Below are 27,366 nucleotides of genomic sequence, written 5' to 3'. Positions count from 1 at the left end.
GCCTCTAAAAGGTTCGCCAACACTGTACTAGGAGGTAACATAAAAGAAGATTACCGCCCTGACACTGGTCGGATGCCTGGTCCACATACAGCAGGCAAGAAGATACACCCTAAACTTTGAGCTATTCTCTAACACAGTGATGGCGAACCTTTTAGAGACCGAGTGCCCAAACTTCAACAAAGACCCACTTATTTATCGCAAAGTGCCAACACAGAAATTTAATTTGATTTATACTCCCTTCTCTGCCACAGTTCTCATTGATACCAGCTCCTGAGCACACCAATAAAGCAGAAAATAGCCCCAGGTAGAGCTGTCACTTTAAAATAACTATGTGCACAGCAAGTCCTGGGATGTCTGGGACTGCAGGAAGATACCTGGAGTTCTCTCTGGTGATGGCCTGAGTGCCCACAGAAAGGGCTCTGAGTGCCACCTCTGGCACCAGTGCCATAGGTTAGCCATCACTGCTCTAACATGTTCTCCTGGGACATGAAAGCCCACACATATACATCTCTGTTCTTGGGATTTGTGCTGTCTTTCCAATGAAGCTTTGTAACTGATCGCTGTGATGGAGGCTCCATATGTCAGACAGGCACTAGATGGGGGAATGTAACCTGTGGTACCGTACGGCGCTGTCCGTTACTGACAGGTGCTGAAATACACAGGTATCTGCGGGTCACAGTGGAAACTACAAGTCCCGTCATGCCATTGCTGATAACCGGCAGCCGGTGTAACCCCTTCATCTGGCGCCCTCTGCCGGTCTACGTGGGGTCTGCCATGTACAACGTGTGCGGAGGGGAGCACAGCCCACCAGCTCCGTAGCCCTGCAGACTCCCTCCTCCTCCGGCCACACAGGCTGCACCGAGCTCCCGGGGACAGAGAGTTCCGTCATCACATCTGGACCGAACCTGTGGCTGTGCCCGTGTGCAGTGTCCTGCCTGCAAGCTCCCAGAAGATGCGCCCTGCCCTCTGAGACTGGAACAGCGATGATTCCCGAGCAGGCAAACCATGTCGTGTCCACCATCGAGAACCTACCGGCGGAGAGCATGTCTGCCAGCCCCGGCCCTTTGCAGAGGGTGAGGAAAGTGTTTAACAGGTGAGAGGCTGCCTGCCGTGCCAACTAGTGGGAAAGTCATGGCTGGTCCATGGATGCTGGGTGCAGGGCTGGAGGGGAAGTTTCATGAGACAACACAATGGGCTGCTCTCATCAATGACTTGCTGTGGTGAGGGACCATACAGAGAAGGTGCCCCTGCCGCCTCCTGCTACCTGTGGAAAAGGCAGTGCCCATGGAGGGGGCATTCCTGGCCTCCCCATCATACTGCTCACCTGGAGAGGGCCTTGTGTGTCACATGGACTGATGCCATGCTTATTGATGAAAGGGACAATTTACATAAAAATATATTATTCTTTGCTGTGAAAAATGAGTACGGCTTATTTTAAGGGATATTTTATTTATTCCATGAACAAAATATATTCATATGTTCATCTTTAACATAACTGCCCAAATCCTGAATTGCATTGAGAATGTCTTGTGACTGTATTGTCTTTGAATCATTGGTCCCAATTTCTCATTTCGAGCAATGGCAATTTCCTTATATGTCAGCTCCCACTTCCCTGCAGCTTCCTCCCTCTCCAGTCTACCTTCAGTCTGGAGGGGGACAAACTTCAAACAGCTATATCTTCTTAACCGCGGAACCTAGATTTTGTATCTATGTGCCACAGAGATATCCACAGTTAAAGTTACAGTTGGGAGTGTGAGCTTGAATGAAAATTACACACCAGAATGTTACTTTAACAGTGGGTATTTCTGTCTGTAGTACCAAGAAAAACAATGCTTGTATGGTATTAAAGGGGGGTTGCCAAGATCCAGAATACATAAATGTTTGTAACTTGGGATTATTTTCAGAGAAACATGGAAATAGATTTTGCTTTGAAAATATTGTTTCTATAAAATAGTAAAATATTCAGTATGCATTAAGTATTCATATATTTGTGTATCTTTTAATTAACGTCCAACATTCTGTGAACATCCTGGTCTGTGCATAGAAACACATATGATGGTTTCAATGGGTCAGGTTTTCTTTGCTTTGTGTCTTTCATCTATTATTAAGATGAAGACACATAAAGAACACATAAAGAAAACCAGATATTTTGCTTAGGGTGGAGAAGACTAGCTGCTAACCAGTTTCTGTCTAACTCATCTCTTGCTCTCTTCTCCTCTAGTCCTTAGACTTCCATGTAATTTCATTTTTTATGAGTTGCAGACAAATTTAGCAGAGTAAAAAATCACTTTAGTTGTCATTTTTAGGAGGCATATTTCTCTGAAAAGATGTTTTGTAAAGGTTCATATATTTGCCTGTACTACTGACTGTTAATTGACTTCTCTGTCATTTAAACATCATAAGATAACATCATGTAGTGTCTGTTTCTTCACACTCTCAAGGGAGCCTCTGTATTCATGTCTGTAAGATTATGAGACAAATTTAGCTACATTATAACATCAACCTTAATAATATTAAGGACAATAATTACTCTCAGAAGTGTTTTGCTGAACTATTTCTCTTGGAAATCTGTTTAGTTTGTAAAGGAACGGGCAGCAAAGTTCCCCTTAGGGTTATGGCACACGTGGTGTTTTGAACACGTTTTTAAGCAGTCCGTCAAAAAACGCATGCGTTAAAAAACTGCATGCGTGTTTTGAAAACGCATGCATTTTTTGAAAATGCATGCGGTTTTGACCAGTTTGAACTAAGATAATTGGACAGACCTGTCAAAAACGGATGCGTTTTCAAAAAACGCATGCGTTTTTAACGGGCTGTTTATAAACAGCCAAAAACGCGTGCAATACGCCATGTCACCTTTAGTAACAGCTTTTATCTCTCTGTTGATAAGGAAGATCTGTATTACAGTCACACTACGTTGTCTTTCTGCTGTTCCTGTGTTTGTTTGAGTTTTAACCCACTCTCCCCCACACAATATTAAAACGATCTCAAATGAGAGTTACTCTTTAAAGGGGTTGTCCCCTTGCAGCAAATAATTGATATGGCTTGTGTAAGGAAATGTTATCCATTTTTCCAATATACTTTCTGCATGAATTCCACATAGTTTTCTAGATCTCTGCTTGCTGTCCAGCTATAGAAAGCTTCTCTGTTTGCTTCCAGTGGATAGAAATCTGTCCATGGTCTTGTGATGGAAACGCAGGTGCATGATCCGTTATTATTACAGAGAGTAATAGAGAGGTGTGATAATAACAGCTTGTGCATCTGTGTGACATCACAAGACCAGGAACCGATTTTTATCCACTCGAAGTAAACATAAAAGCTTTCTATAAAAGGGCAGCAAGCAGAGATCTAGAAAACCACAAGGAATTGAGACAGAAAGTATATTGGGAAATTGGATAAATTTTCCTTATGCAAACCATATCAAATATTTGCTGAAAGTGGACAACCCCTTTAAGTTACACCACTTTTGTAATAGTAAATTTATCAGACCATGGTTCTCTTATTTTCTCTTACTCACAGTTGGCCAATATTTTATAAAACTGTATTGAACGGGTTTAAAAGACCAACTAAACCAAGTTGAATGGAAATCTCCACTCAACCAATTCTAAAAAGATTTCTTGCACAAAATCATTGCAGCTCCTTCAAACAGATGATTAGTGGAGGTGAGTTCTAGGACTGTGGATTTGATAATCTATCTACACTGTATGTCATTAGTATCCTGAAAATGCAAAAGGGACTTGATTTACTGTAGTATAAACAAGAGTGACATATATAAAATATAAAGAGGGAAGAGAAGGGAGGGTCAGGTCTTCAAGTTTATTCAGGGGGATCAGGAGACCAAAACCAGTTTAAAGTGTCTTCAAATGGCAACTGGTATAATTGCCTATTCCTTGAGAAGCCAAAAAGATGGCTGAGTATAAGTAAATACCTTGTAGTCTTACAGAGAAAAGACAAATTATGAGACAATGTAAAATTAGATTATTATTATTATTATTATTATTATCAGGCTTGTCCTTAAATTTAATATTACTAATACCATTAATTCTGACATGCTGCACAAAACCCCACCATTCGTATTATATTATCCAATTTCCTTCTTTGCTAATATAAATCACATCAACCTTAAATTATAAGAGCTGTGATTTACAGATTTACTTCAAAGTATTCTGTGCATGTCCTAAACTATGAATTGGACTGATGTATACACACTTCATGTTCCTGCTGTGCTCATGTGAGCCTTATAGAAGACCCAGTACAGAGTGTGACAGAGAATCAGCCAGGATCCATATAGCCATCCTTAGTCAACTTTATAGATAATTCTCCGGGGCAATAATAGGGCGTTTGTTGGAGCTTCTGAGAGATACCCATTTATTCTATAAAAGGAACATAGGCCACTAGTGATTAATGAACTGTCCAGACTGAATGTGCTTTTCTTTGTAGCACTAAAACAGGAAACACATCCAGTGTAGGACTTAGAGAGTCCTAACAAATGGACTTCAGCTGTATACTGACATGGTGACATGTGTCCTCAGAGTTTCCTGGTGCCTCTTCTGGATTCTTGAATTAAATTACTTACCGTAAATGATTAAGATGCAGTTTAATGTCTAGACAGTCTTAGAATATGGATGATACTCGATAGTCCCATCTCTCTAAAATATTGTAACTAAGTACATAAGAAAACTGGATTTTTATTAAAGATTTCATGTTTAGAATGGGAGCATCATTACACCCAGAACATACATATTCCTTTTTATAGCGTTTTTTTTTAAAGCAACACTTCTGGAAAAGGTTATATGCTGTGTTATTGATAGCGTAGGGCATAAGGGGATTAAACATAAGAAAAGGATTTTAAAAGTAGCAATGATAGAATACCTGCACATTGTAATAAATTATGTTGTAAATCTCCATATACTGCCATACTGTCATACTGCCATACTTAGGGGGTATGAAAAGAGTAAAAAAAATTTAATTTAAAAAACTTAAAAATTCAAATCCTTTCCCTAGAACTGATATAAATAAACAGTAAATATCATAAACATGTTAGGTATAACCGCGTCCCAAAATGTCCAAACTATCAAATTATAATAATAACAGTTATTTTCGGCGGTTAACCCCGTAATGGAAAATATGTCCCAAAGTAAAAAATGACACTTTTTTGTCACTTTGAAAAATATAAAAAATGCAATAAAAAGAGATCAAAAGGCCGTACAGTGCTCAAAATGGTAGCATTGAAAACGTCACCAAATTTGCAAAAAAAATGAGACAATACACAGCTTAGTACACTGAATGTATGAAAAAGATATTAGCGCCAGAAGATGGCGAAATGGCAATTATTTGTTTTTGTACAGCAAGTTTTAATTTCTGTAAATGATGAAAACATTATAAAACCATACATATACAAATATGATTGTACTGACCCAACCAATATGGCAAGGTGAAAGCCATAAAATCCAAGCCCAAAAGAAAATGGCACAAATGCATTTTTGGATTTTTGGGGAATTTTTTCCTGCTTCCCAATGCATGGCTTGGAATGTTAAATACCGACACTCTGAAGTGCAATTTGTTACGCAGAAAACAAGCCCTCATACAGCTCTTTACATAGAAAAATAAAAAAGTTATTGAATTTTTAAGGTGGGGATTAAAAAATCGAAACACAAAAACTAAAAAAGGCCTCAGCATTAAGGGGGAAAATATTTCTTGGTACAGGCGGTCCCCTACTTAAGAACACTCGACTTACATACGACCCATAGTTACAAACGGACCTCTGGATATTGGTAATTTATTGTACTTTAGTCCTAGGCTACAATAAACAGCTATAACAGTTATCACAGGCGTCTGTAATGAAGCTTTAGTGTTAATATTGATTCTTATGACAACCCAACATTTTTAAAATCCAATTGTCACAGAGACCAAAAAAGTTCTGGCTGGGATTACAATGATAAAATATACAGTTCCGACTTACATACAAACTCAACTTAAGAACAAACCTACAGACCCTATCTTGTATGTAACCCGGGGACTGCCTGTATTTATTTATTAATTAAACTATTCAGAACATTTAAAAATTATTACATTATATACATTAGAGGTTATCCAACAGCAGGATCCATGTACCCAAACTAACTACTAAGTGAAAAAAGTTAACATTTATAAAAATTAGGCAAATAAAGTGCTTTGGGGGGCATTGGCATAGCACCTGAATGTTCCAGCTCTGCAGCAATATCAATCCCTGCAACTACATCACTCCTGGGTCCATAGAAAACTCACAAGATCCACATCCAGCATTGCTCCTTGTGTGAAGATCTCTAGCTGAAGAGGGAAGTATGAAAGAAGGCTATGTGCCCTGGAAATATAACAGTGGGTGTTGTTTTTGCTGTGGGGCAGGAGTCCAGAGGTGCTATGCCAATGCTTCCAAAGCACTTCAGCCTTATTTTCATATTTAAATATTCACTTTTTGCACAGAAGGAGCAGCTGGAAAATAAAAAGAAAGGTATTAGTGACATGTGTAGGCATAGCCTTCTAACAGAGCGGTTAGTTTGGGTTAGTGGATCATAGTGACCTTTAAAGCGAAACTGTCACCAGGAATGTCATTTTTAGCTGGTGACAGGTTACAATAGCCTATGCTACGCTCATTTTAAAAATGGATTGGTCATCATTCTGAATCTTTCAGTAGGTTTGAATACTTTATTTTACATTTCCTGGCTCCCTGCTAGCAGAATGTGGTGAGTACCCAGGGAAAGGGTAGCTGCAGCCTGTGTGCCTGTGTCAATCTCCTATCCTCCACACTTCCGTCAGCTTCATAGAGATTAATGGAGCAGAAGGATCATGCACGGCCATCTGGTCCATTACTCTGATGGAGCGACAAGGGGTCTGACGTAAGTATGTGGGACACCATCCGAACCCTCCTTTTCGCGATCTGTGACTGAGACCCCCACCGATCAGCAAGTTAGGCCCTATCCTATGGATAACTTGTATTTGTGGGAAAACCCCTTTAATTATAATTTGATTAATGAATTTCATCTGTCCTAAAAAACAAGAAGCATGTATGGCTGTGCTGAGATTAACTGTTAATAATAGCACTGCATGTGGTGCTCTTGTTCCCTGTCAAGTCAGACCCACTATGGAACTGCAAGGGAAATGAAGTATCATATGAATGTTGATGCTTATGATTAGAAGTGTGAGCTTTAGAAGTTGTCTTAGAACCCTGCTGCTTCTATTATAACATTGCCTCTATTTTATGTTAGGGAGTGTATAATTATCTTGCTAATGAAATGTTTCCAGTAGTTAAAGTATCTCCAATTTTTCTTCACTAAAAGGTCACCCTAAACCAGCTCTCTGCAATTGTGTTAAAACTATAACTATGTTACTGAAAAATTACACTAACAAATCTAGAATTGCCTTTCAATGAAACAGAAAGTTTCCACTATTTAGGATAGGCGAAGTAATATTCATGGATCAACTGTTAACAGAAATAGTTGTTTAGGTTTCTTGAAACAGTGTGTGTTGTCATTCACATTTATTACACTTTGATCTTCGACTGCACAATGGGGGGAATTTATTTAGCCTGGTGCTTTAAACTCCAGTTTTAAAATCGACCCCACCCCCCTCCAATGAACAGTATCTCTGCCAGATGGACCTCTTTGGACCAGGTCTGACCATGCAGACATTTCAGCTATAGTCTGTTTTTTCTGGCAGAAATTATGGTAAAATGTGACGTAAATGTGACTCAAACTTCACCCTACCCACTCTCTGCCCTGTCATGCCCGAACCTGGTATAGTAAATGTACCCCAAAATCTCTTAAAGGGCATCTACCACCAGGATAAGGATTGTAAACCAAGCACACTTACATGGTGGTGTGTGCCCCCTTTGGCAGGATCTGCTCTTCTTTTAGCTTCTTATGCCCTTGTTGGTAAGAAATAAAGTTTTTAAAAATTATGCAAATGAGCCTGAGGTCAATGTAGATGTCAATGGAGCCTAGTGCACCTCAGGCTAATTTGGTTTACAATCCTTATCCTGGTGGTAGATGTCCTTTAAACTCAAATGAACCATGTGGACTAAAGGGGTTTTCCATTTTTTTTTTTAAAAAGTAGTAGTGGGGAGCCTATGTGTAAAAGTTATGCTTACTGTCCTAGTTCCACCAGCAGTATTTTTGTTCCTTTTGAAACTAGTCCTGTCACTCTGGAAGTGCTGATATTACATTTATGACAGCAGAACCAGTAGCTGGTGGATCTCAAAGTAGATCTCCTTTTAATTCAGAAATGATTTCAAGCTACTATTACTGCTGTTTGCCTAAACAGTAGCTCTCACTCTGTCATTCCAGTTGTGTGTAATAGTTCTTAAGACATCATGGTGTCACTCATCTTTTCCTCCCCTTTGGGATCTTAGGGATGAGAATGTTATTGGCAGCGTCTCTTGTGCTTGGCACTAGTGATCCTAGATCGTGCTGTGACTGCGGTTATGAAGAAATCTCTGCTAATACTCTAGGCATCTTAAAATGCAATCTTGTGGTAAGAGATAAGCATTGGCAACGGTTTCAATCTTTGCATGCTCAGTCAGCCATTGTGGATCAGTAGACGCATGATAGCTGAGAATTTTAAATATAAGAAGTAAGGATGGACAATACTGGCATCACAATTTATAGTCACGCATTCATTCCAATAAATGAAGTTTAATAATCAGCACTAAAAAAATGTTCATTTATATCACTAAAATTAATCTTTTTGTCTGATATCCAAGGGACATGTCCTTACATGTCAATGGACAGGATTACTGTATTTTTGTTCACATTTTGCATTTACGTTGCGATACATTGGGCCGCATTTTTTAAAACAGTGCAAACAAGACTAGGTTCAGTCAACTTTTCAGTTCATCAGCTTTTTTTGTGGTGCACCAGACTTTGCACACAATGTCCAACTGAGCACCGGAACATCCCACAATTGTGGTGCAGACACTTCTTAAATACCTGTGCAAGCAGGTTTCCCCTATAAGAATGTGCAAAGCCCACCAGAAAACTGGCGCACGGCGCTTAGTTGATGTGCCCCAATGTGTCTTTATTCCTGGTGGTTCTGCACATGCCAACACACAATATACAATACAGTGAAATGTATGCATTGCAATAGATGTGCATCTACATCCCGTTCATACCAGGACATGATAATTTCAGAGCTGAGTTGTTATTTAGCTCCTCTCAGCACATGTTTTCCACATTAATGCCCAGACCATTTTTATGTTTTTTTTTTTAGTCAATTCCTTTGGCAGGCTATAACTATAGCTGTTATGGGTCTTGTTTTTTGGGGGGACAATTGTATTTTTTAATAGCACAATTTTGGGATTAATATGTTGTACTGGCAGGGCCGATTTAAGGGTGGTGGGGGGCCTTTCCAACAATGTTTTTCCAGTAAAGTCAATGTTGCTCAAGGGAAATAAGAATGGTTCTCCAGATATACAAGATAAGGTGCGGTCACAAGTGAAACGCATGTGACCGGTAACCAGCAACCAGGGTTTTCTATTGTTTAAATGAAAGACACTGGGAGTTGGTTACCGATCACATCTGTAATTTATAGCCAGCCAGTCCCCTGTAATATATAGTCAGACCATGTTTGACCATGATGCCAAAGGGGTTAATCATTTAGGATTAGAGCTTTTCACTGGCTGGGGAGTGATAACACAGCTTAGCCCTGGCACCTGAAGGACCGCAACTTTCTTCTGACGTGGAGCTGTAGAAAGGTGTTGCGCCGAAAGAAGTACCCTTAATGACCATCATAAAAACATACGGCAGTCATTAAGGGGTTAAGCTGTATCCTATGCATTATTACAATGTAAACTATGGAGACACTTTGATGACCACAAATCTATGAATCTTTCTTCTAAAGGCCCTGCTTGAAATAGGAGAGCACGTCAGACATGGGAGTTTGACCTAAGAAGGATTTGTGACATTTTTTGATCATTTTAAAACAAGTACTGTACAATATCCTGCCATTTTCAATTTGAAAATAAACTTGCTAATATCTCTTAAAAAGATATCACTGATTTGGCAAGCTCTGTGCAGCGCTGCGAATCTGTGTGTGCTATATAAATAAAGAATTATTATTATTATATCACTAAATGCTGTTAAAATCAAGTAATATGGAAGCCCCCTAATTATATTAAAAAGTAATGTATTTTTAAGTTCAAAGGGAATTAGCCATATTCCACTCCACTGTATGGTACGTGCAATGTCATGAAGTGATACTAAAGCTGCTGTATCAGAACATGAGCAATGATCTTTTATCAGCAAATTCGACTTCACTGCTGTCTGAAGAGATAAAATTTCATTTAATAGAATGTGAGAGAGAAATGTGGAAATTGTATGATTATTTTTCTTCTAGAAAATGCTTATAAATATTCAGTATTCTGCAATTTGCTTTTCAATAATCTCTCAAAATCATTTCATAACACTCTGCCAACCCATTACCTACAAATAAGAAAACAGTAGGCACTCCTATTGTTAATGAAACCAAATCAGAAAATAGCTACAGACTTCAAAAAGATTATAGTGTTTTTGTGTTTAACCTAAGATGTGGAGGATCACTCAGCTTAAAAGACAAGTTGCCCTACAAAAAGCAGAGATAACATATGCAGGAACGTACATGCTGCTCACTTTGCTAGTAAGTCGCTTGTGTATTAAAGAAAATCTAGCATTTGATTTGATGCATTATGAACCAAACATACCTTGATAATGCTGTAGTTACAATGAAGCAGAAACATATCTTGTTTAATCTCTGAGCTGCGTGGTTTTGCTGAAAAAACAATTATAAAATTATGATAATGAAGCTCTGGTGCTTCTGTGCCTGCACCAGCACTTTTACTCTTACATTAGTTATGCACTGCTCCAGATAATGATGCAATCATGGTGTTGTGCCTGCAGGGAGCAGTAATCAATCACTGCACCATCCCCAGTTGCTGTGTATGAGTGATCCAGCTCAGGTTGATTAGTCCTGTCTGGACAGCGCAGAAAGCTCTGCCAAAAGGCCAAAAATCCTTTAATTTTCTCAGAAATCAAAGGTGCGCCTTATTAGCCGGTGTGCCTTATATATGAACTTATACAGAAATGTACTACAGACAAGATGTACTGTACATTTACCAGTGTTTAATAGCTCCACCCCAGAAATTTCCTGCACCTTCCCACACAGTATACAGGGTCCCTGGCTCCTGAAGTGCCCTGGCACAACTAACATTGTGCCCATCCAGCCCTCCCCTAGCACGGAGAGACCGGAGCTGCCATAGTACAGACCACGAGGCAATCATCATCATCAGTAAACAATACCGCATACCTGACAGCCCTGTAACAGGGGAAAGAGAAGGAGCCACAGGGAACCCCACAGGAATAACACCCTGGCTGAGGAGGGAAGTAGAAGGGGCAGAGGGAGACCGCTTAACCCCTGCTGCATCACCCTGCATTAACCCCCAGCAGCCCATACCTCTGAGATCGGAGCTCTCTGACACGCTGAAGACGAGTTTCCCGGGAAGTGTAGCTGGCTTGAACTGTGCACAGGTCTGCCACCTGCTGGTCATTTTTAGGTACTGCATTTGATTTTGCGCCTTATACTCCAGTGCGCCTTATATATGAACCTAGATGTCTTAGCAGGCATTTATTAGAGGTGCGCCTTATAGTCCGGTGCGCCTTATAGGCCGTAAAATACGGTATTTAGAGGACAATTTTGATTTTGAGTCTAGCTTCTGGGACTCAAGTACAAACAGTTTGATAAAGAACTGTTTTTTATATATAAAAATATAAAGTTGAAAGAAAATGTATCTAAATGGGTTACACATAGAATGGAATCCACACATAGACAACATGCCCATGGTACACCATACTGAGAAGCCTGGGGATCATTCTAATACTATCCAATGAGATCTTCTGGGTTCTGTTAGTGTCCATCAGATGCATCCATTAACTTTGCTGTTCGACATCAAAAGTCACTACAGAAAAAAAAGATTTGTATAAAAATATTAGTGACCATATTTATAATTTCACTTGAATTTCTTCTCCTACAAACACTGATGCGGTTGCTCTCCGGGGGATGCACTACCTTCATCTTTCTAACCTTATAATTGACAATCCTTCCTTGATGTTTACTTACTGTTATCCTTTGATGTGTAGGTCAGCAGCAGCCAAGCTTTTTCACATATTATAAAACTCATTAGGATTTCAAGAAATGTATTATAACATCTGTCTGGTTCATTGGGAAGTCATGAATGTTGCTGAATACAATGTATTTAGTTATGTTTTGAAGAACAGCAGAATGAATATACAATTATAGGCTTAATTGACATTGTGAGGCATCATCATGTATTGCTTCTGCCTTTATTGCTGAGGCACTTATCGTGTTTAATATATATTGCAGACATGATAATTTACACTTAAAAGGCCAAAAATACATATGTCTGGATCAAAGTCTTTTTACATATATTTAGATATTACAGTACATTAACTGTTTATGGTGCAGTTCAGTTATATGTGGTTCTGTTGTTACAGAGCAGATCAAAATTATATTGTCGGTTGGTATATAAACACAATATTACATTAAGCAGACAGTTTCCATTACGTTTCCTGTGTGCTACCTCCAAGGGAGAGGGTCAAGGAAACCCTTTACTACAGACAGGTGCATGGGATGGGATTTACCAGAATTTTTTTCATAATGACCATGAGGACGTTACCCCATGTGGATTTTTCTCCTGAAATTCTGTTCCGTTCTGGTTGAAAGCTCCATGCTTTACTATTAATATTGGGCATCTGAGGTGGGTCTGTTATTGGTGCCTACCATGTGGGAGCGGTGGTAGGAAACATCAGGAGCAAATGAAGCCAACATGTGTAACATACAGAAAAGGTACAAATCTTTCTATTAAACTAATTTATAACACATGGCAGTAGCTCACAATAACTGATGCAAAAACTGATGAAATACCTTCCCCCACCATCATGTGCCAGGAGGAATCACGATCCTATTGGGATTGTTGAGTTTGGCCTAATTTGTTTTGTGTATGAGAACCTTTAGACTTTACTATTGGGCAACAATCACACAGCACATTTCCCATTGTTATTTTTTTATCATAGGGGTTTCTAAGGACTTCACAGTGTCTTCATCTTTTTAAATGACTTCTTGAAATGCACTTGTGAAGGGAGAATATCTTCCTGTCTCTGCTTTCATAAGTATGAAAGATGGCAGGGGGGTGCTTGAGGATAATGCCGCGGAAGGTGTGTATTTGTTTACATTTGTGAACCGTTATGATCAGTAAATCCGCCAGGATAAGTGGACCCATTGCTCATAGATGGCAGATAATGGCTCTGCTCCTCAACACATTATGTTTTTGTTCAATACAAAATAGATTTACTCTTCCCAGTGAAATATACCACCTGCCCCTGGATTGTCCTTGTGTTCTTGTAGCGCTTAATACTTTCTGTGTAACAATAAATGAAAGGGCTGCGGTAAAAATGCTAGATGTGTTCTTTGTTCTGTTCACCTTTTTAAATCATCTCTTACACTGAACATTGGATATTATTTTCTGTTTTCAGTGGATTTGTGAATTTCCAGCCGACCTGCTGCCCTTAGTGAACTCTTTATCGATTGTAAGGAAAGCAGCAGCACTCTATAAGTTCTATTTTCAGTTCTTTCCGTATTTCTGCTCTCCTTTCTCTATCTGTTTTAGGAGTGAGTATAATTGCTTAGCAGTCATATCAGCTACAGTAAGACCCAGTAGCTAGTTATAGCATGCAACATAGGAGAATAACTAGTAGAAAGTGGTATGACTATTGGGATAAGCAGAAGACAGTCCATACGCTTATAGGTAGATTAAAGTCAGAAGCACTCTTACGAGAAAAACAGATCTTTGTTTCATGTAAGTAAAAATCCTCAGTGTTCTAATAGAAATCCAGTAAATCACAACATAATAGTTCATTTTGAACAGTATGATACATATTAAGTGTAAACTTATACCGTATGCCTGGTTTATAAAATGATGCAGCAATTAAAATGACCCTTCACCCTGAAAACAAAGTTTGACTATAAATTTGGTATCACTAGTAAACATGCTTGATGACCTCTTTTTTGCTCTGGTGTACTCCATTCTTTTGTTGTCTTCCAAATAGTGTCTGTCCAAAAATGGAGACTGCCCTCTTCACCAAAGCTGCTGTGAATCGTAGACAAGCCCCCATCCACTGTTTTGGACTAGGAAAATTCTTTAGGCCTCATGCACATGAGCGCATGTGCAGCGTTGGCCAGTGCACCCCACCAATGTGAATTGAAAGACACTAGTCACAAACTTTAGTCACTTGGCATGCTCAATCGGTACGTGAAGAATGAACAAGCCTGCGGCTTCTACACACAGTGATGTGTGTAGAAGTCAGCAGCCATGTGAGGACAGGGGAGGTCAATATAGCAATGGTTGCATCTAGAGAAGATCAAAGGACACCAAGTATGTTGAATATTTCTGCCTTATAGAAAAAATTGGTTTTCTATGGGGAGGGTCTTGCTACTTATGAAAAGAACAATTTTCTTCCCACTATATCTTGCAATTGTGAGCAAACAAACAAAAGAGAGTGGCACTGTGGACATGGATCAAGTCCAAGTTGGGTGCAAGCTTAGGTAGGTGTGACTCAAGGTCCAAGGTAATCAGTAGTCCAACAGAGGAAAGCAGCACTCCATGCAGGTCAACTATTTATTCACTTGTGGTGAAAAGTGTAAAGTTTCACCTAACTCAATGTAGCCATTGGTATTGCTTGAAGATGGCTGCATTGAGCTAGTTAGAGCTAGAAACATTGCACTTTTCACCACTTGTGAATAAGTACTTGAACCGCATGGAGTTCTGTTTTCCTCTCTTAGACTTTCTTGCAATTGTGCATATCCTGTTTCCCATCAAATATTTTAAGTAGATGGGCTTGACATTCTCTTGTCCACTGAAAATAGATTTTGATTTCCATGAGAGTAAATGAGGAATCCATTGTAGTTTAGTAGCAGCTATAATGAATAGTTACTGGTATGACATTACAGATCATCTAGGATGGTCCATAGCTGTATATCTGCTACTTTATACACATCAATATGTAATAGGCTGTGTGATGGGAGATTAGAGGTGCTACAATTGCTGAGCTCATTGTCAATACTTGTTTATATTTTGCTTTAGGGTAATTCATTCATTTTGCATTTCATACCGAGACATTTTAGGATTACGCATTGATGAGATCTGGGATCGAATTTTGCCAGTAGATGATAGTGATGAGCATTTAATTAATCAGTTCTGGAACTATTACAAGATAATGGTTTTGGCAAGAAGTTGTGTAGGAAAACAAGTCATGAATAGATGTTATCATGTGATGTCAAGTCATTTCAGGGGGCCACCAAGAGAAAACAAAAAGGCTTCTTTTCTTGTATACTTAGAAAATGAATATATTACCAGGAATGGACACCTCATTTACACCCTTGCACCCCACAGTTTTTGCACCACTGGATAAAATTATTTAATAGTAAAATTGACTTTATTGCCCATAGAAACCAATCAGTGCTTTCCTTCTACTATAACAGTTTTAAGAAATAATTTAAGATGCCATGTTATTATTTATATCATGCTATGGTGGTAGTCAATTTTGTGGAATATCTCTTGCCGTAGGAGTTAGGGTCCTGAAACAAGCCTTGGACACTAAGGCTTCATTTATGTTGCTTTGTCTAGGAGCATATATTCTGTGTCTAGAATGGAATCCAAATGAGAACAAAAGATTTTGTCTGTGAAAAGAATTCCTTCCTTTGTTATAACACCATCCTTTCCCATTCTATTATAACTTCCTTGCATCAATCTAAGACCACCATTGTAGACCTGGGTTTTTGCACCAGCTGAGTATCACTGCCACTTCACGTTTGTGAAAATATCTGTTTGGTTCATCCATTTCTATTTTTAACTAAATATGAATTGCTCCTGCCATTTAGGGTATGTTGACATGTTCAAGTTAATACTTATACAGGTTCTGAAGCCAAAACCAAGTATATATATATATATATATATATATATATATATATATATATATATATATAACAGGGAAGTTAGTACTTCTCATCTTTTATATGCATCATTGGTTTCAGATTCAAAATCATGGGAACATAACCTTAATAAGCTTCATTTAGGCTATTTATGTTAAATTGACTTATATGGGACTTCAAGGGCAGTTTTTATCCACAATTACAGGAGTAATTGACTGATGGCAGCAGTCAGAACCCAAGAAATTATGTCCCCATTCACACAGTTCCCTGCAAGAATAGGGCTGTGGTGTGCACACGTGACCACTATTTCCAGAGGATAGGGTCTAACTTGCTGATCGGTGGGGGTCTCAGTTATGAGACCCCCACAGATCATGAGAATGAGGGGATTGATGGGGTCCCAGGTACCTCTGTCTGACCACTCGTCGCTCCCTGAGATTAATGGAGCAGACTGCTGTCCATGACTGTTCTGCTCCGTTCATCTCTATGTAGCTGACAGAGATTGCCGAGCTCTGTTCTGCTCTCAGTACGCATCCTCCATTCCCCAAGAAGCTTGATTCTAGCACCAACTGTAGGAAGTGAATTCTGGACTTGTAGCAGCTATAATATTCATACAGTCCAGGGCCAATAGCAGTCCGAATCCGCCCTTGATCCCAATGTCCAATATAGATATAGAAACCACAAGAAAAAAGAACAGGTAAGGAACTGGCAAACAGAATGACAAATTTAAGGTTTAGAGTGTCCTAGTGTACTTTTAAAGGGAACCTGTCACCAGGAGACCCATTTTTAGCACTCCCATAGTCCCCACAGAGCATAGTACATACACTGCCAAAGTGTTTTTGTATAAAAAATTGGTTTTACAGAAAAAAAGATATGGTATATTGTACCTTTCATTAGCATCTGCTGTGTGACTAGGCAGTTGCCAATTGGGAGGGGCTGGAAAGGAGCAGTCCCCCCCCCCACCCTTGGGAAACATGTGACCTTTTCAAATATATGAATAACTCCCAACACTCGGGATTGGCTGTAGAGGAGCAGGGGGTGTCGCTAAGCCCAGTGATGGGTGTTTTCATATATTTGAAAAGGTCACATGGAGTAGCTGTTCCCCAAGGGTGGGGGGGACTGCTCCTTTCCAGCTCCTCCCAAAAGGCAACTGCCTAGTCACACAGCAGATGCTAATGAAAGGTGCTATACAACATATCTTTTTTTCTGTAAAACCAATTTTTAATACAAAAACACTTTGGCAGTGTATGTACTATGCTCTGTGGGGACTGGGGTAGTGCTAAAAATGGGTCTCCTGGTGACAGGTTCCCTTTAAGGGTGAAAATGTTTGATGTTTTGCATTTTCAAAAATGATTCAAATGTATATAAATTATTTGTTTATCATGAATTAATTTTCATAATGAAATTCATTCATTATTTATTTTTCTTTAATTAATATATTTATTAATTATTTGGAATCAATTTGTACACACATATCTCTATTTACAGAAAAGTAATTTGACAGTGCCAGAGGTTGCACCCGAAAGTGCCTCGTAGCTAGTACATAGCTGTGACTTTCTTATTTGCATGGTAAGGGCAGCATGCTTTGACCAGAGCTCTGGCTTTGTGAGCTCTGTATGTGCATCTCAGCTGCTATGAGAAGAACACTATTATGTCCCCTTCCTTTGTAGGCTATTATGTGAGGTTAAATCCTTAAGGAGCCTGCTTTACCAGGCAACAGGCAAAACAATAGCTGGAATCTGGTAAGCTCATTGATAAAAACTTGAGGCGTAAAGCATGAGGATTCTTTTGTATGCAAAGGCATTTGGATTGGTCCAAGTGGACATTTATTTCAATTGATGCCCCACTCCTCACCTTATCACTCAGAGTGCAGTTAAGCTCTTAAGTTTTAGAACTATCGAATTGCAGCGTGCACTTGACAATATTACATAACCTTTGTACCCTTTGAGCTATGTGGTTTTTCAGCAGAAATACCATTCTGAAAGATAAATGCACAAAGGTGGTGTTTCCTCTACAATGGGGGGAATGTCGCTGTTTCCCTTCCATATTATTTACACTTTTGACTCACCATTGCTTACATCCATTTATCCTTCTTCAGTGTTCAGAACCAATAAAATATCACAATGTTAAGTCCTTTTTATTTATATGGATATTTGTCCAGGTCAAACTAATGTGTTGATGTTAATATCTTGTTTCCATTTCTGCGATTGGTTCCCATACCCTGGTGATATCTTGTCATGAGATAATTGTTGCCTTGATGGATTCTTCTGGTGTCAGGTCACCAAGCACTAATAAGCTTTCAGTTGACAGTATGATGTGTTAGACATCCATTTGTTGTACCAAGACAAGTTATCCTCCTGATAACACAGTAGCACAGTGATCGCCCCTTTAATGCCGGAACGATTGAGTAACATTACACTTTCATTTGTCCACTTCAAAAAATGTGAAGGATTTTTTTCTTGGAAATTATTGCTTATATTTACAAATCGTATGAACAGTTGGCAACGTAGAAGATTAGTCTCATAGTCGTATGTAGACTTTAGGCAATACACAAGCAGCTCATAGATTGCAAAGGGGCATTGTAGAAAGAAGAAAATGTATAATATACTATTTAGTTATTTATTTAGTTAAGATTAACTATAAAAATTATAACATCCTGGAGATGTCCTCCAGCTGTTTTGTTTTTTTATCTGTGCAGTTGGTTATGTCCTGGTGCTGGTGTTATATCATTGGACAAGCATTCATTACAATTGTTGTCCATACCTGGCATTCCACAACGACTCGTTGCTGCAAAAAAAAACAATCATAGAGCAATTTGTGGGCAGAAAGCAGAGTGCAACATCAGCAGTTCAAATGTTGAATTACACAATAAGAATCCAAATCAATAACTGCCTTGCAATGCCAATTTATTTATGCAGCAAGTGTCCCTAACTAGTTAGATGTAAATTAAGAAGGAATGTAAAAAATAATGCATGAATTTGTACTTTTCTTTCCTAGTAGATCCACTTCTGGGTATTACCAATTAACCTCATGGCGATCACATGTAATACATACTGTATATGTCACCATTTGGTTAAGCTTATATGAAGAGGGCTCAATGGCTTTCTATACAGGGCAGGTGTCACAGCCAACTATGGCACCTAAACAGCGGCAGTACATGGGAGTTGCCATAATGACGTCACACCATTGTGGGTGGTCAATCAGTTGCCATGACAGCTGGGACCCTCTGAGCGACTCCTATAGCTGTCATGTGCCTATTTCACACAGGCTGTAATAGAGCAGAAGTAATATTGCATAAGCAATCAAATCCCTGCAAAAGTAGTAGTAGTATATACAAATAATTCATGCACATGTTAAGTATCCCTACATCTATCAAAATATAAAAATGATTATCCCATATGGTGAAAAAAAGCATCCAACCATTTTGCCACCTATACATTTTTTAATAAAAATTAATGAAAAGGTGGTTCAGTTCTCAATACTGTTGCATCCCCCAAAAAATGATGCCTCCCAGCATTCCAGAACAATGCATGGAATATTAAATGGTAGCTGGATTTGTAGAAAGAATTTCATCGGAGTCTTGGGAGTTGGTGATTAACAAGCAAGTACTTGGAAGTTTTAAAGAAATTATAAGGGATCCGGGAAACCTGAATTATGGTATGCTAGTTGGACAGCAAAGTGTATTTAGCGATATAATCACTGGATCTGCAAGACGGAAAGACTGAAGAATAGTTTTGTCCCATTTTCTATTAGACTGTATAGTGAGGGTAAAACTTGTAGGTGGTTATATTCAATGTACATTCATAATAATTGATTAGTATAAGGGTTTTATTTGTTTTTAGTTAAATATTACTAATGTTTTATTAGGTTGTGTCTGTAACTGTTTTAATGTTTGTCTTTATTTATTGTATTGTTCTTTTATGGAGAAGTGTTCAACAGCAGTTTTTCCTATTTGAGGACAATACAGTGATTATTATTATAAATAATCCATTACTAACATAATTATTTGTATTTCCTAGGTGCCGACGGCATTTACGAGCCGTCATGTAATTGGGGAGTGGCGATCCCTTGCCATGACAGCCTCAGGTCACACAAGACCCGGGGCTGTCATGTTTTAGGTTATATTCATGTTCAGGCTATTTGAACATTTTAATAGATGATGTGCAAAATCCCCATATACTGCCATACTGTAGTACCACAAGTAGTACCAGACAACCTAAGATTAAAGTACTCTAGGTGGTCTGAAAAATAGTAAATTAGATACAATTTTTAAAAATGTAATTAGATTTTTAAAAAAACTAAAAGTTCAAATCACCCCCTTTCCCCAGAACTGATAAAAATATAAATAAACAGTAAAAATCATAAACATGTTATGTATCGCTGCATCCCAAAATGTCTGATCTATCAAAATATAATAACGTTTCTTCTTGGCATTTAACCCTGTAACGGCATAGCACCCAAAGTCGAAAATGCCACTATTTTGCCCTTTTGCAAAATATAAGAAATTCAATAAAAAGTGATCAAAAGGCCGTACTGTCCTCAAAATGGTAGCATTGAAAACAACATCAAAGGTCGCAAAATGGCAACACCCACAGCTTCGTACACCAAAGTATGAAAAAGTTATTAGCGCCAGAAGATGGCAAAATGATTTTTTTTTGCACAGGAAGTTTTAATTTTTGTAAATGTATGAAAACATTATAAAGCCTATACAAATTTGGTATCTCCATGATCGTACTGACCCAAAGAATAAAGTAGACCTGTCATTTGGGGAGCTCAGTTAAAGGTGTAAAATCCAAGCCCACTTCCCCACGGCATGGAATATTAAATACTGTCACTATGAATTTGTTATACAAACAACAAGCTCATACACAGCTCTTTACATAAAAAAGTTATAAAAAATAAAAAAGTTATAGATTTTTGAGGGCGGGGAGTGAAAAATAAAAATGCAAAAACAAAAAAGGGCCTGGTCATTAAGGGGTTAAAGGAAATCTACCATCAAAATCTACCATGATAAACCCTTGCTCTGGTAACGCTCCCATAGCACCTCAGACTCATTAGCATAATTTTAAAAGTTTATTTTAGAAGGGAAGACATGGATAAAAATAATAATATAAGAAGATTACAACACAGTTCCCCCGATAAATTTGTGTGTAAGCCAGAACATGTATATTTTGTGAGTGTAACTCGAGACAAATTATGTTTTGGAACAAGGATTAACAATAAATGTTCATTACAGGCATTTTACAGTTGGTCATTGCAGCCTGTGGCTAAAGTTTAATAAATTTATGGTATCCAGACAACATCGGTATCAGAACAGTTTGTATCACACCCAATTAGTTGTAGAAATTAGTTATGAACCATATATACCGGTAAGTACAGAAGGGCAGAATATATTCTACCAAGTAATGGGACTAGTTTAATTTCCCTCTGCATATTTTATTAACTGTTCAACTTAAATGTGTCTTTCCATACAGCACACATCCTGCTTATTACCACAATTGTTGAATTCTGTAGGGTGCTAACAAACTGCTGAGTTGAGAATGTGGAAATTGTATTGTAGTCTATTTAGTGGTCTTTTTATGTTTTCCTCTTGAATATTTAGGTAAATTACAGGCTACATCAATTTTGTCAATTAAAATCTTTGTAATCTTAGTATAATGCTACATCAGCAAAAGATATGCATAAAATTAGTAAAAAATTTTATTTTTTCTCCTTTCACAAAAGGAAGGCACAGCATAAGAGTTTATGTATACATGGCTATTGTCAATTTTATCTTTTTTACACTATAAAAAGTTTAACCAAATAAGATATTTAAAAAATTACAACCAATATCTTTTTTTAAATCCTGTCATGTACAAAACTTGCTTTCACAGGTCATGGGTTTTAAAAATATAGCAGTGCATAGGGTTTGTGGTTAACAATGTGTTTCAGGTTCAACAAGTCTCTAGATGGAAAACACATCTTCTGCTGTGCCAGATTTAGCACCTTGATGATGAATTCTGGTACAGCATAAGACTGGTAGGACTTACTTTTAGTTGGTCAAAATTTTGGGTGCACGGCCGATTTCCCACAGGCTATGCCTCGTCACACGTGGCCACACCCATTATCCCAAAGACCATGCCCCTTAGTCGGACAAGTAGGAAAGGGTCCTAAAAAGGTCTAACAGCCTTGATAAATGTGGGGAAAAGCATTTTAAACAGTTTTTTTCCCCAGAAACCACCAGAATTGTTAAATTCCCCCTCCCATTGAATCAATGGAGGGCATTCAGCATGCCTCGTACGCCAGTTTTATGGTCATTCTGATTGAAGAATGACAAAAATAATCTTTATTTATTCACAAATAGAAGTTAAATTGGAAAAGGGTTAGGAAATCCTAAAATGTCACCCTGTACTCAGTAACCAGTAAATATCGGCCCATGTAAAGAAGAAATAGTACTTTGAAACTGTAATTCAGGCCCATTTCAGTTTTTTACACTTTGTTTCATTGAAGCCAATTGCTCATTAATGTATACTATGCACCAACAAAGAGTGAAGGAGGTCTGAATACTTTCCGTACACACTCTACCATACCCATGTAACATAAAGAAACCTTAAATAATGTTCTAAGAGTTTAAAACTACTATATTTACAGTATCCCATCTAAAAGAAACATAAAAAAGAGAGAAAATAGTAAGAGTAAATGAAACCTCACAACAACTCAATATGATCTCATGATACCATCACCACAATCATCAGTCCAATGCTACATTTCCAATTCTCAGGTCAAAATGTAAGCAAAGAAAGCAAAAAGAAAAGGGATCCATACCATTCATGCTAAGGCTGGAAAGACAAACTTTTTAAAAAAGCACCTCCATGTGCATTTCACATGCCATCAAATCAACTACTCTTGTGATTTGGGTTTAGTTATAAATATATATTTTTTTTCTTTCTTTTATTTGTGAAGTTATGAGGTGGTATATATTTAGTGCATTTTTACATTTTTAATTATAATTTATGGATTCTTTATTTACTTGGGTATGTTATAACTGGTATTGCCCAGTTACAAAGTATTACTTCTGCTTTACACAGGCCAGTAGTACAGGGTTTTCTAACCTCTAGCCCCTTTTCTCATCCTTGACTTGTTTTTATTCTTTCCCTTTAATTAGTGTTGTGTTTATTTGCTGCGTCTTTTTGTAATGAAATAAAGATTATTTTTGGGTTGATATCGCATTTTCCCCTTGCTTTGGCTATATAGGTGTGTTTTCAGTGACCATTAGATTTCAATTGATATGGGTGTATGTTTTCTGAAGTACATACACGTACATACATGTATGTACAGTAGGTATATACATCTGCCTGTTTAAAAAATATACTAGTATTACAACGACTAATAAACCAATAAATAAAGCAAAATAAACCGAGAAGTTTTAAAGAAAGGAAAATTGTATTATGTCTTGTGTAATATTGCTTTACACAAATTAGGATTCCTACCATTAATAAGACATTGGGTTTAGAATTTTTAATGTGGTTGTTCCAGGTAAGACTTTGAGTAGAACTGTATTCTTTAGAAAATGCCGGTTTTTAATCATCAAAGGTTTCAAAGTACAAGAGAAATGACATAAATGGCTTGTTCACCTCTGGAGGCAGTTGTTAAAGAGTGCGAACATTGACTCATTACCTTTGTATATTCACACTTGAACTCTAATGAGATCGTATTACCAAGAAAAAGTAGGTCACCTGATAAGAAGAGCAGAAATACTTTGAATGGGTTTAATGAATCTATTTCTTCCTTCTTTCTGTGAAAGTTTCTTTCTTTTTGATTCAATTGTGTGGCATTAGAGAACAGTAGTTGTTCCATAGCATCAGTTGCAGTGTATTTGCACTCACTAAATCTGTAATTTCTCTCATTAGCTAAGAATGCTTATAAAGAATTGTGGACAGAGGCTAATAGCTTATTGAGAAAAGATCCATCTTCCATTTACTTATGCCCATATATTTATTTTTACAGAACATTGTACAATATGGGCCAGTTTTCTGTCATACTTTGCACTAGAAAAAACGTCTTGACAGAATTGTGTTGCACGCTGTATGTTAAAGGTGCACCAAAAAAAGATGATGCAAACTTCCTGAGAATTGCACCAGAAAATTCAAGACTGGCACACTCTTCACATTCATGAGACAAATTGCACTTAGTGCAGTTTGCTTCACTTTTCATAAATGTGTCTAAGACTTCATGGCCCAGATATATCAAAAGTGGTGCAATCTACCTTAGTGCAGTCTGCTTCACTTCATGTGCAGTTTGTGCCAGATAATTCAGTAGTGGTGCACGCTCTTTTTTTCTATGTACACACAGTTGTTGTTTTTTAATGCAGTTTGCTTCATGCAATTTGGACAGAATTTGTGCACATCTCAGTAAACTTCGACTAAGCACTGCCACGTCCCTTTAGGAGAAAAGTTTTCCAAACAGTTTGACAAAGTGCAACCGTGACACAAACAAAAAAAAAAAGTGGCAAAAACAAAAACTAAATGCATATGCCAGCTCCAAAGACACTTTTTCTGTGGGAAAATATTCCCTCCCTATCTCTGTCCCTCCAAATGTCAGCTACCATCAAACGTCAAAAGCATCAATCTGCTATTTCTATTACTGCCATACAAGTTGAAGGGGTCAGGGGGCCTGCAACTATGAGGGGTTCAGAGGTTCCTTAACCTCCAACCCACCTGGCACATACACTCACCGGCCACTTTATTAGGTACACCTGACCAACTGCTCGTTAACACTTAATTTCTAATCAGCCAATCACATGGCGACAACTCAGTGCATTTAGGCATGTAGACATGGTCAAGACAATCTCCTGCAGTTCAAACCGAGCATCAGTATGGGGAAGAAAGGTGATTTGAGTGCCTTTGAATGTAGCATGGTTGTTGGTGCCAGAAGGGCTGGTCTGAGTATTTCAGAGACTGCTGATCTACAGGGATTTTCACGCACAACCATCTCTAGTGTTTACAGAGAATGGTCCGAAAAAGAAAAAAACATCCAGTGAGCGGCAGTTCTGTGGGCGGAAATGCCTTGTTGATGCCAGAGGTCAGAGGAGAATGGGCAGACTGGTTTGAGCTGATAGAAAGGCAACAGTGACTCAAATCGCCACCCGTTACAACCAAGGTAGGCAGAAAAGCATCTCTGAACGCATAGTACGTCGAACTTTGAGGCAGATGGGCTACAGCAGCAGAAGACCACACCGGGTGCCACTTCTTTCAGCTAAGAACAGGAAACTGAGGCTACAATTTGCACAAGATAATCGAAATTGGACAGTAGAAGATTGGAAAAACGTTGCCTGGTCTGATGAGTCTCGATTTCTGCTGCGACATTCGGATGGTAGGGTCAGAATTTGGCGTCATCAACATGAAAGCATGGATCCATCCTGCCTTGTATCAACGGTTCAGGCTGGTGGTGGTGGTGTCATGGTGTGGGGAATATTTTCTTGGCACTCTTTGGGCCCCTTGGTACCAATTGAGCATCGTTACAACGCCACAGCCTACCTGAGTATTGTTGCTGACCATGTCCATCCCTTTATGACCACAATGTACCCAACATCTGATGGCTACTTTCAGCAGGATAATGCGGCATGTCATAAAGCTGGAATCATCTCAGACTGGTTTCTTGAACATGACAATGAGTTCACTGTACTCAAATGGCCTCCACAGTCACCAGATCTCAATCCAATAGAGCATCTTTGGGATGTGGTGGAACGGGAGATTCGCATCATGGATGTGCAGCCGACAAAACTGCGGCAACTGTGTGATGCCATCATGTCAATATTGACCAAAATCTCTGAGGAATGCTTCCAGCACCTTGTTGAATCTATGCCACGAAGAATTGAGGCAGTTCTGAAGGCAAAAGGGGGTCCAACCCGTTACTAGCATGGTGTACCTAATAAAGTGGTCGGTTAGTGTAATTTCTTTTAAAGAGGTTGTTCCAGAATAGACAATTATATAATAGGATATAATTATCTAGTCACTGGGTTTGGACTGTGGAGTGGTGCAGCAATCTGTTGACTAAAGAGACTAATACTGAAATGTCCCATGCTTGACCTGTCCTCCACTTCTCTTCACTTCTTTGGGATTTCCAGTAGAAGCCCTGGAGTCTCACAGAAGTGAATGGAGCACTGGTTGAGGATGTACAACTTAGCTTTATTTGGTATGGAGTACATCAGGAGACATTTGGTCCCATATGCTCTCAAATGGTGAGGCTCCCAGCTCTTTGATGTTCTTACTGTACCTGCATATTTTTTTTAAATTGCAGAGCAGCTACTTGGATTTTCTGCAATCTCAGGTGTCTTAAAAATTCCCATTTACTTATGTATGAATATTCTTTGCATACTAAATATTCATAGACAGTCTCTAAGAAAAGCATAAAATAGCAGCCACTGCAAAAAGAACTAAAAATATCTGTCTGCTGGAAAAACTGAAGTGCTCATATCTATGTGATCCCAAAGAGTGATTTTATGCTGCTGTGATGCCCATAGGGATACTAGATAATGAATGATGTTAGCTGGAAAATTAATTGCCACTAATGAATTGCTATCAGCATGGTCCATTGTGGTATTATCTATTAAGTAATTCTCATTATTGCCAATTAAATTGCACCAATTTAATTTAGAAGTCCACCAATGACAAAAAGCATTTCTGTTAATTGTTCATTGCTATTTATTAGAGCCAGGTTTTGTAACATCTGTGCCTGCCTCATCCTCTGACCGTAAAGTAGAGCTGAGGATGCAGGGATGAGTGTAATTTTGTTCTATTCTGCAATCTTTATTGAATTCCACAATATCTATCTGTCTCCTGCAAACTTAGCTGTGGTTCACTAACAGTTAATCCACTTTGATGGACAGAATCTCTCCTCACTTTCATTGCTGTCCTGTTTTATCTTAGAGAACTCATCCATCTTCTTCTGGAATGGACCTCTTACATCTCATATATGACTTTGTGGACTAGAGATTTTAGCCTGCTATAGAATTGTACACTATGTAGCTAGTGTTCATTTGGCATTCTGGTATCTTTGAGCCTTCTTCCAGCCTGTATTTATAGACTATTGTTCTTTGTATTGTCTTTGTATTGTATTGTACTTTGGCGCAGGAAGGGAAATTCAACCAGTTGTCTAACAACTGCTTAGGGTACGTAGGGCACTCAGACAGGGACAGATGGAAAGGGGGTTTAGTCTCAGGACTTATGGTAAAAGAATGAAATATGGCCATGATTTATTTATTAAGTGAAGCCCTCTCCAGTCTTCTAACTACATTGAGGGCCTGGATCTAGACATAATGGGGCTCATTTACTTACCCGGTCCTGTCGCAATCCCGCGGTGCATTCTCCGATGAGGATACGG

At 38.5% G+C, this 27,366-nt stretch overlaps 1 protein-coding gene across 1 annotated transcript in view; it reads left to right on the top strand.

Moving 5' to 3' along the window:
* The first annotated feature begins 514 nt into the window (after positions 1 to 514).
* SLC35F1 (solute carrier family 35 member F1) overlaps positions 515 to 27,366 on the top strand; it is a 230,881-nt gene continuing 204,029 nt past the window's right edge. Inside the window, exon 1 of the mRNA XM_072141700.1 lies at positions 515 to 1,093. Coding sequence (XP_071997801.1) covers positions 984 to 1,093 — 110 coding nt within the window. The 5' untranslated portion in view covers positions 515 to 983. The remainder of the gene's footprint in view (positions 1,094 to 27,366) is intronic.

Source organism: Engystomops pustulosus, chromosome 3 (genome assembly GCF_040894005.1).
Source record: "Engystomops pustulosus chromosome 3, aEngPut4.maternal, whole genome shotgun sequence".
Taxonomy (NCBI): domain Eukaryota; kingdom Metazoa; phylum Chordata; class Amphibia; order Anura; family Leptodactylidae; genus Engystomops; species Engystomops pustulosus.
The sequence above is the reverse complement of the archived record's forward strand: the minus strand, read 5'-3'. Positions and strand labels throughout refer to the sequence as shown.